The following is a 10,246-nucleotide window of genomic DNA, read 5'->3' on the forward strand; positions in this document are numbered from 1 at the left end:
GAAGCATCACATGACTTCAATAGAACAGCAAATTAAAATTTGCTATTTTTTTGAAATCAATATTTTTGAAGTGAAAATGCTTTAGCGCCATTGCGCACTTTTGCGAAACTTCGTAAGACCTGATTGAAAACTCGTAAGACCTGATTGAAAACTCGTAAGACCTGATTGAAAACTCGTAAGACCTGATTGAAAACTCGTAAGACCTGATTGAAAACTCGTAAGACCTGATTGAAAACTCGTAAGACCTGATTGAAAACTCGTAAGACCTGATTGAAAATTCGTAAGACCTGATTGAAAACTCGTAAGACCTGATTGAAAACTCGTAAGACCTGACTGAAAACTCGTAAGACCTGATTGAAAATTCGTAAGACCTGATTGAAAGTTCGTTATTAACGAAGCTTTTTAACACACTAAAAAGGCGATGCTGGTTGACTACAGGGATGGTGGAGACCAATAACCGAAAATAAGCTTTTTAACAGTCTTAAAAAAAGGATTTTGACTTCTCAATTCGACTGTATTTGTATTTTTGTTATTTCACACCATTCACCTGAAAAACGGTTTAGAAATGGTCTGTATTTGGTCAGTATTTTTGAATTTTTGGTCAGTAAAATCAGTATTTTCGACCTCGGAACTTGTTTCGGCCCCTGGAATTGTTTAAACCACATCATTTAGGATTCAGTTTTTTACTTGTACTTAGAGGTAAGAAGCTCATTGGTGCGTATCACCGCGAGGTCATAAAAACACCAAACTTTTGTCAGCGGTAGACTAGATACATACCGTTTATATCTAACTGCTGAATGTAGCGAGATGCAACAAATAACAAGATTGCCTCTACCAATTGCTCTAGATTCTAGCTATACTTATGTAGATCATAGTAAATTAGTATACATATCGATGACGTCATAGCACCGCGACAATCAGTTTGCAAATAAACCGGTTCATCATGATGTTACGTGTACACTCCAACTTAAACAAGCCTTTTTCGAAGTTGTGCTGGGTTGGAAGGACTTGACACTTGGTGCGATGCCCGGTATAGTGTGTAAATGATGGTGGTACAATACATGGTAGTACATACAGACATATACTTTCATATGTACAAATCGTTTGTGTCAAAGGTATTAAATGTGAACACATTGTAAAGCTGTACGCATGAGTAATGTGCTGCTGGTATGAGTAAACTTGGTGTTAAGTGTAAAAGTCTATCGTAGTCGTGACAACACATTATGACCAGTTTTGATTTAATTATAAATTGAATTAATTCAAACCCGCTGTTAAAGTATGTATTTGCTTACGTAGTTCGGTGCACCGTATTGTTGTGAATGCTCGTCACAGGACGTTTCGTACTCTGTCAGTCCGGTTTGTTTGGTCCGTGGAATCAGGGCCGGTTTACATCTCTACCTATCTCACCGACGCGTGACGTTTTCCTTCCTCAAACTTTGAACGCATTCCTCGTGTTTCGACCCTGCAGCTCGTTGCGTTGGGTTTTTCGGTGTCTGTGGTGAATAAGCGGTTCACTGCAGACATTACGTTACGCAAAGAGTGTGTTTACATCATATTTATTTAAGGATATTTTCATTATTCAAACCGCGTACTGTGAGAATCCTAAGTATTTAAATAAAATCTTAATATTCACAATCTTTTCGGGGTAACCTTATCACATCACATGATTAAATAAGATAAATGTGTTATATACAAAAACGTCGATAAATAAAATCGTGTATAATTAAACTATTTTTTATTGATGTAGTACAGAGTGTAGGGAGTGTAGGGAGTGTGTTGTAACTTGTAAGTTAGTATGATGCGCGAGTGCAAGAATGTCGACGCACTGGTCCGCTCGGTGCGCACAGATATGATTTACTTTAAACTGGTTTCACAGTGGCTGTTCCTTACATGCACAACTAATAATATAACACTAAAATTATCATAATGTCTACAAATGTATCGTCATTCGTCTCTTGCACATAACAATTTACAACAACATAGGTTGTTGGAGCAGCAACAATGTCGAGCGTCATCAGTCCAGCCAGTTGTGTCGTGGTCCGACGGCGGGCACCCAGGCGGGGTCGTTCATCTTGTGTCGCAGACGACGCAGCAGCTCGTCGTTGCTCTCTGTGTCGTTGTCCCGGTTGAAGAAACTTCTCCTGCTCCTGCTCACCGCCGGCTGGGTAGGTGCGAGAGAGACGGTCGAGGGCTGGGGCGGCTGCTGTTTCATAAGTGGGTAGTGGCGCGCTAGTATTCTTCTTGGTATGTTACAGTAGGCGAGCGTCACCACTGCCAGCAGGATCACTGTTCTGAACATCATGTCGGAGGTCAGGACACGCGCGGAGGTCGGGAGTCTTGTGAGATTTGGCAGCTAAAAGCCCGCGCGCGTTATTATAGGGCAAGGATCCACGCATGAGGAAAACCCGATCGCATCAATAATTTCAACTTTATATTGCTCTGCTATAGGGAACAATAAATTGAATATAAATACCTGCTCTGTATGATATCATATTTACCATTAAGAGGTAGATTGACGCAGGAACCTTTGATTGACTTTGTAATGCGGTTATTTAGACATATATTATGCACAGTTATTAATAACACGTAGATAGCTGACACTGCGTACATGCTCAGACATCGACATGTAGGTACGTCTACAGTGTACATAAACTTACTATGAACCCTGGACGAAATGCAGTACATACTACTAACAGATGACTGAAATAATGAAACCGCACGAAGCGAGCAGTTATATTTTACACAATCGCTTTACAAAGAGTTTATACTTAAACAATACATGTCTTGAAATAAACACATGAGGATTATGGGCATGGGTATTTCCCAGTAGGCACCTATACTTACGATGCTCTCTTGTTTCGAGCAGGTTTGTGTTACAACTGCCTAAACGTTTTGTCTTAATGTAAGAGTTAATATTTATACATTTCAGTATTAAGAACCTAATATTTAAAATTATTTTTTTAAGCATAAACAACAGTAAACATATTTCGAGAATTATTCGCAAGTAATGTAAAGTAATAAAAGCATTATGTGTTCTGCTAAATATTTGACTTATAAAAAGCTACAAGGTGCAATATCTATGAGTGTTTGCCTTCAAAGGTCAATATAACACGTACCTCGTATTTGGGAGCAATGTTCAAAGTCTAGAACCTTATTGTATGAGAGCGTTGATGCAAGGAACACAAACCAAAGTGCAAACTACCAACTCTACAATTTTAGTTACGGTTACTCACCACTAGATGGCACTAGTAGTAGTGTTCTTACTTTTGGAGACTACACAACTCTATCAAATACGCTATTTTTATTCAATTAATTTCAATGTAAAAATACACAAATGTTTACTTTTTAATTAATAAGTCATTTGCTTATCTGTATGTGTATTATTTTGGTTACTACTTGACGCGCGATAGCGATGTTTTTAATGGGTATTTTTGTTGATAGAGAGTGGCTTATAACGTAAACATAGTGAACGAGATTTGTTTATTGATATAGTACTGTGTTTTCCCCGATTTGTTTACGGTAAAATATTAACACATTTCATAAAATTACAGTGACTTGGATACTATATAGAAAATTCGACATTATCTACAACGACTCCGTGGCGCAACGGTAGCGCGTCTGACTCCAGATCAGAAGGTTGCGTGTTCAAATCACGTCGGGGTCATTCTTGTCTTTTTGTAGGTCAGTACTTTTTAACAGCCATCTTGGTAGTTATTCTAGCATTAACGAATATTCGTTTTTATTTAAAATAAGAAATGTAATTTTATTATACTAATTTGGCCATAAAATATAGTAGCCGGCGACAAAAGTTTGGAGATGCCGGGGATCGAACCCGGGGCCTTTCACATGCAAAGCGAACGCTCTACCACTGAGCTACATCCCCTGACGACTACAAAGACGAAATTATACATTATGATTTATATCGCGGTAAGTTTTTCAAAGCGCTTTTGATATATTGTATGAATAACTTCACAAATGATTTTCATCTGAAAAGGTGACACTATGAGTAGTACACACCTGTTTTAAGTCGAGTATGAGTGTTTGTTTGTGATGACTGTGTTGAGCTCACGATACTCACAGTACTAGGAACTGTATGTCGAAACGTTCTGCGTTGTTATGCCCACATGCTCACATGCACACATGACACAATGATACCTTTCAATAAGTTTTTATTACTCCATTAGTCATTAATGGCGGTATTTTCCGTTCTGGAGTAACGTGGCCGAAGTGCGGCAGATACATACTCTAATAATTCACTTTCAGTTCTAAAAAGCCATAAGTGTCGTATTGTTGTCCTCAATCTATGTCCTTGTTGAAGTAAGCTGTGTTATCTTGTGATGATCTAGACAATATGGTCGGGGAAAACCAACAATCGACATGACGCCACTTTGGGGATCTCCTGTTGGTCTCTTAATTGTTAAATTAACTCTTCATTGTAATTGATAAATAACAATTACAGTTTGTAATAGTCAACTACATATAATGAACAATACCCATACAAGGTACCTAAAAAAATCTTATTCTATCAAAATAATTGCAGTTAGTTGCAATCGTCACATAACGTCTCATAAACAAGAGTTTTTCAGTAACTTTCGACGCGAAGTTATGTAAATTGGGTCACAAAATCACACAACAAATGCGTCATAATCACTGAAGCTTTATTCCTTAACCATTTGTACAATAATAAGCGCTTATTATAATAACTTGTAATTTTAACATAATACTAGAAGGTACATTGATATCGTTGCCATTTGCGAGCACGGGTCGTCGGTACACTCACTACTATACATTAAACATGACATACTAGAGAAATGCAGTAACACTACCTCACTGAAACTGACAATAACAAGCAATAAGGAACACCATCAATCAAGGAACTTTATAAAACCAATACGTATTAAGTAACTCTGGTGATATATGAAAGGTATATAATACGCGGTACATTCCACGGATGCTGGAGTCTCACAGCAATCAATGAACACGTGTGTGACACGTAATTATTGCACAGATGAATGGTTCAATAATGATGTCATTATATATAAATGATTGTTCATGTTGGTGTCAGTTTCACATACCTATCATTACTTAAATATATCACATACTCAGCGCTGTCTGTCTAATTACCACTAGATTTTCCCAACGACGGAGTGCGGTTTTTCATAAGAACTTGCCATAAACTACTATTATTTCTTTCTACTCGATTTCATCAGCTACTAAGGCTTCGAATATTACAATCTTATCATATCTTTCTAGATCTACGTTGCGTATTTATAACCCCACTCATTCATTCGTTTTACGTCATTCAACTACTCTACCCACTATATCCAACTACCAACTGCTAAGAGTGAACGCCACGCCAAATTCCTAAATTTTTACGACGATATGACACCATATAGAACTGAGCTGATGAAACTGATCAGAGAGTTGTTTCAGTGTGACGTATCAGATGTGTGACAGACAGCGTGCGTACAGTAAGGTAGGTGTGTCGAGCGATCAGGGCGCCTCGGCCTCCATGATGAACTCGGTGATCATGAGCTCCATAGTGGGCGCGATGTTGCGCTCCACGCACGCGCTCTTGAAGCACTCGGCCACGCGCAGGATGCGCCAGCAGTGGTCGGCCTCCGCGTCGTGCTGCTTCTCGCACATGTGGATCAGCTCCACCATCTGACGAGCGATTACCTCGCCTGTACACACACACACATACGTTAATAGTTAATACATATTATTATGACAGTATTTGTAAAACGTAGCAAGATTCCTTTGCGTTCCAGAGACAGATTGATATCACGAGATAGTGTGTGACGAGAGAATCTCTTCTGCAGTTTCCAGGCAGTTTTTCTATCAATCTGTCTATCAAATAATTATTGACTTTATGATTATGATATTGATCTACATGAAAACTTATTCAACATCAATTCTTCAGTTTATGTTTTCAACAAACTATAATATAGTTAATACTGTTATTATCATCGGTTCCCTGTGTGTGTTATTTATTATCTATAATAGAAAAAATATCATACCTATATACAATTTCTTGGAATAGTGTAGGGAAATAAAAAAAAATTGCTATCATCTGAATCAAGCTGCTCGTTGGTTTTTCTTCGGTTAATCATCGGAAATAAACGTTATACCTACATAACAATATTATTATGTTATATGATTAGAATACATTTTGACGTGGTATGTAAAAACGTCGTTTTAAGGAAAGGTTAGCAAGAATCAGATCATCATCTATCTGTGTTGAAAGTCAAACTACTTAATAAAGAGGAAAACGAATCAGTGAGTGACGTCAGCAACGATTCAAGAACTTTGACACTAGCTAGATCATTTGCTAGCCTACATGTGTAGGTATCCTAGTAAGTAAGTAAGATAAGAAGTGTAGTAGAAGCAAACTTGATTACATCTTACTTGTTTTTTTTTTGTAAATGTAAGATAACAAATATTTGATTCATTAATGGCCCACTTCTGGACGATGGGCACAAACTCTTAGAACTACTTATTTTAAAAACTTGTACAGTATGGTTTATTATATTTTATTATGGCTTTATAATATTTTGCTTAAGTTCTTATTATGGCAGTGATGCTACAATATAATACCTTCGATTTTAAACGGGTGGGCTATGAGAGGCGAGCTATATTCTACGACACCAGTGCTTATCATGTGTAATGTAAATAAGTATTGATATTGAGTTATGATACGTGCCGTTCGGGAAGGACTTGATGAACTTCTCGGTGTTGTCGTGATGCATGCGCGACGAGTCGGTGAGCAGGTTGAAGTGGCGGCTCATGCACTGGATGGCGCAGCCCAGCTCGCGGTGCTCGAACTTGAAGTCCTCGCGCCAGAAGTGGAAGAACTCCTCCATCTTCTCCTCCGTCAGCTGACTCTGTACACATACATACATAAGTAAATACATTTAACTAAGTATAATGAACTAACGGTTAAGGAAACTTCCAATGTAATTCAGTACACACTAAACTTTCTAATAGTGCAGTAAATAGCCGATAAGGTTAACGCAGTGGAATATAAATCGTGACTAAAGACCTTGTTCTACAATAGTGATCGATAACCATTATGCAGGTAACGTTCTAACTAATATTTGTAACAAATGATATATTTTTTTAAAGACCACTGCTTTTTTTTTTTAGAATACTATTCCCGCACTAAGAATTGCTCTTGTGTCGCGAGGAATTCAACAAACTTATAAACAACGGACACAAAGTAGAACCAGATCCTAAACAATTATTTGTGAGACACACAAATAAAGGTAGTGTCGTGGTGACCTGAACCAGTGCGCCACGGATTTATGTATAGATGATCCCGGTACACTGCTTTCTATTGTTTGAAACCTGGACAGTCTACACAGAAAGTGTGGTTACCTCCTGACGACACTTGTCGAGCGCCTGTCCGAAGCCGAGCGTGACATCCTTCATGACGTTGACGTCGGCGAGCAGCGCGTGCGCCGCCGCCAGCAGCACCAGCGCGCGCAACACCTCGTGCATGGCGCCGCGACCCTGGACCCTCGACCACTGGCCGCCGCAGCTTGCACCCCGCCTCATATACACCGCAGCACACAGCAGCTAGCCAGCAATCAGCTGTAATGAGCGGGTGCCGCTAATGTGTACTGTTTACTTGAGGGGAGGAGCGCGCACGATGACTCTATTAGCTTCTTTGTTTTTTATTGCTACTTTGTCCGTTTTTGGGTACCGTGGTCATTCATCATAAACTCTTCACGTCTGATATCAATTCCACAGTGGCAGAATGATGCATGCATGTTTTTGATTTCATCGTAGTCACGAATTTTGATTTTCGCCGTAAGTCGTTGAGTCGGTTTTAGGTAATTAATACTACAATTTGGATGAATGAAATGAATTCCTTGAAATCCATGAGCGTTGAATGTCAAATGATTCACAATTATTCAATGTTTGTGTAAGGACGAATGTTGTTCTCGGATTCTCCCCCGGACGTGAAACTAGAAAGTTGACGTAATCGCAACAATATTCTCGGAAACGCACGTCCAGTTTAGTCCACTTTTAAGTTTTCTATAAATAGCCATTATGTCTTAATTTTCCGAAAACGTAGAATTCCCGCAGTTAAATATGAACGTGACCTTAATTGTTTGTTATTTAAAAGTAATTTATAAGTAGATTGTATTTCTATAAATAAATCATCGTCAAGATTAATAGTTGCCGGAGACGGTACGGTTCGTAATCACAGGTATGGGATATAAAAAATATGGTAAAACTGAATGTTTTTCTTGTTTCCCAACGTGCTGGCATGTATGAGATCCTTAAGAAGTAAGTTCATTGATTGTCATTTATTTTTGAACCACGGTTAGAACAAAAAACAGACTATCATTAAAAAAAAAAGAAGTGTTCCATAACGGCTTGTAAATTTTCCCCTGAATAACAGGTTTTAGGCTTGACTGATAGTAGTTCAGCGCCTACAGTTCCGTCGCGGCAACATTTACGTGCGAGAGTTTATCGACAACATATTTCCATCAGGCGCTGAACTGGTTTCTTAATTTCGTTTATAAACTAAATAAATATAGAAAAAATGCGCGTATCGGGCGTGACGCAGTGTGACAAGGTGGTATTTACTTAGTGCGACCTCTGTCCGAGCGCGGGATGTGATTACCTGTGAGATGTGCTCATTAGCGTGCCGTGCCGTGTAATTAGGCCTCATTACTCGTACAGAACAAACAAATAATCGTGCATTTTTCTGATGACACGTTTTCATTCATAACTTCATTGATTGTGGACACTTGAAGGCTTGTAGAGTGGATACACCGTATATATGACTTGCCTCATCTACGCAGAGATCTTCACAAGACGGCACTGTAGCTGATACAACGCTGTGGTGGCAATGCTGACGTATCATTCTGCGTAATGAACGCGTAGCATTGTTCCCACAAGCGAAAGAATATAACCAGTCGTTGCCCATACTCGCTATCGAACTAACGTGTGTATTGTTAATATACCGTGTATATTCTAAATTATATAACATTGAATTTTATTGACTTTCGTATCATTTACCTCACCTCGACACCAGTAAGTGAACACAGTGTACACATACAAAATATAACACAAAAACGCTTTTAGCAGCTAAGCTAACTAAATAGAATAAAGTAAAATTAATTTTTAGGGTTATTTTTTGTCGAATTTAATTGCAAGCAAAATTTTAATTCAAGCGTTTCAAATGTGCATCATACACTGAATCTATTATACTTCCGTTTCAGAATTACTGGCTGCTCGTGAAAGGAAACGGAAAGAAACTGCTTTCAACTACAGTTGAAGACATGAAATAAAAAAAGAAGAAAAATAATTAAAAAAAGGACGTAGACAAGCTGTCAGTTTCTCGCACTCGAATAAAAGACTCCAGGATATTTGTGCAAATGATCATAATATGAATCAAGCAAACGGTTTTTGATTGCACTGAAGTCGCATATAGTTTTGGTGTTTTATTTGTTATTGTTAAACCGTGAGTTAAAAGAAAAACACGGCTACATTGAATAACCGCGAAACTAGTGTTCGTTGGCTAAACGTCCCTAGTTACTGGTTAGCCTGTCTGTAGTTATTACATAACAGGTCTCGCTCCGACACCTGCGCGCGAGTGCAGCGCTGCGTCTACGCGTCCGTGCGTCCGGTCGCGTCCGTGCGTCCAGGCGCGTCCAGGCGCGTCCAGGCGCGTCCAGCTAATCAATTGATTAGATCGAGCACGTACAGCGCAGTGACTGCAGTGAGATGACATCGCGGCACCACGCATGCGAGCTGATCGTCTGATGCACTGATGCACTGATACACGCGCATTCGCGTTTACTGCTCTTAATAACATCAACTGTTATCCAACTTGTTTAAGGTTCTACAAACACAAACACTGCCGAGTACCTAGTTTAATTTTATTCTCCTTGACGCTCTCAGTCTAGAAATTCTCATTTAAATAATTGTTTTCCGCCTCTTTATGCTTTATTAGGTAATGAAGTGTGATTTATTGAAATTGGTTAATGGTGTTAAGAAAATAGCCATGCATTTTTAATTTGGTTTAAGTGTGTACCGGCTTAGATAATGACATGCCGTGTAACAGAATGCTTATTTTCGAGAAATGCAAGCGTAACTTGTGATTTCAGTAATCACCTCCTCAGCGTTTTGCAGCTCCGGTGTAGGTAAGTACCGCGCACTGGCATGGCACTGGCGCACATAACATCACGCCTACGACCCCTGCAGTTAATAAGCAGTAACAGCAGGCTTG

The 10,246-nt window shown here is 39.0% G+C and overlaps 1 protein-coding gene and 2 non-coding genes across 3 annotated transcripts; 1 reads left to right on the plus strand and 2 right to left on the minus strand.

The window, feature by feature from the left end:
- The first annotated feature begins 3,592 nt into the window (after positions 1 to 3,592).
- TRNAW-CCA (transfer RNA tryptophan (anticodon CCA)) lies at positions 3,593 to 3,664 on the plus strand. Its single transcript has one exon. It is a non-coding gene; the product is annotated as a tRNA-Trp (tRNA).
- A 147-nt stretch (positions 3,665 to 3,811) lies between these two features.
- TRNAA-UGC (transfer RNA alanine (anticodon UGC)) lies at positions 3,812 to 3,883 on the minus strand. The gene has a single exon. It is a non-coding gene; the product is annotated as a tRNA-Ala (tRNA).
- Positions 3,884 to 4,637: 754 nt separating this feature from the next.
- Positions 4,638 to 8,097, minus strand: LOC142980002 (general odorant-binding protein 1). The gene is made up of 3 exons (XM_076125257.1): positions 7,378 to 8,097; positions 6,704 to 6,884; positions 4,638 to 5,684 (listed from the first exon to the last, which is right to left on the minus strand). The coding sequence occupies exons 1-3, from the start codon at positions 7,555 to 7,557 to the stop codon at positions 5,494 to 5,496; spliced, it is 552 nt and encodes a 183-aa protein (XP_075981372.1). The 5' UTR covers positions 7,558 to 8,097; the 3' UTR covers positions 4,638 to 5,493.
- Between the last annotated feature and the right edge of the window lie 2,149 nt (positions 8,098 to 10,246).

This window comes from Anticarsia gemmatalis, chromosome 17, assembly GCF_050436995.1.
Source record: "Anticarsia gemmatalis isolate Benzon Research Colony breed Stoneville strain chromosome 17, ilAntGemm2 primary, whole genome shotgun sequence".
Taxonomy (NCBI): domain Eukaryota; kingdom Metazoa; phylum Arthropoda; class Insecta; order Lepidoptera; family Erebidae; genus Anticarsia; species Anticarsia gemmatalis.

Coding starts and splice junctions, on each gene's coding strand:
- LOC142980002 (XM_076125257.1), bottom strand. CDS start 7,557: ATGAGGCGGGGTGCAAGCTGCGGCGGCCAGTGGTCGAGGGTCCAGGGT. Junction 6,885..7,377: donor TCGACAAGTGTCGTCAGGAG/GTAACCACACTT, acceptor GTATGTGTACAG/AGTCAGCTGACGGAGGAGAA. Junction 5,685..6,703: donor CATCAAGTCCTTCCCGAACG/GCACGTATCATA, acceptor GTGTGTGTACAG/GCGAGGTAATCGCTCGTCAG.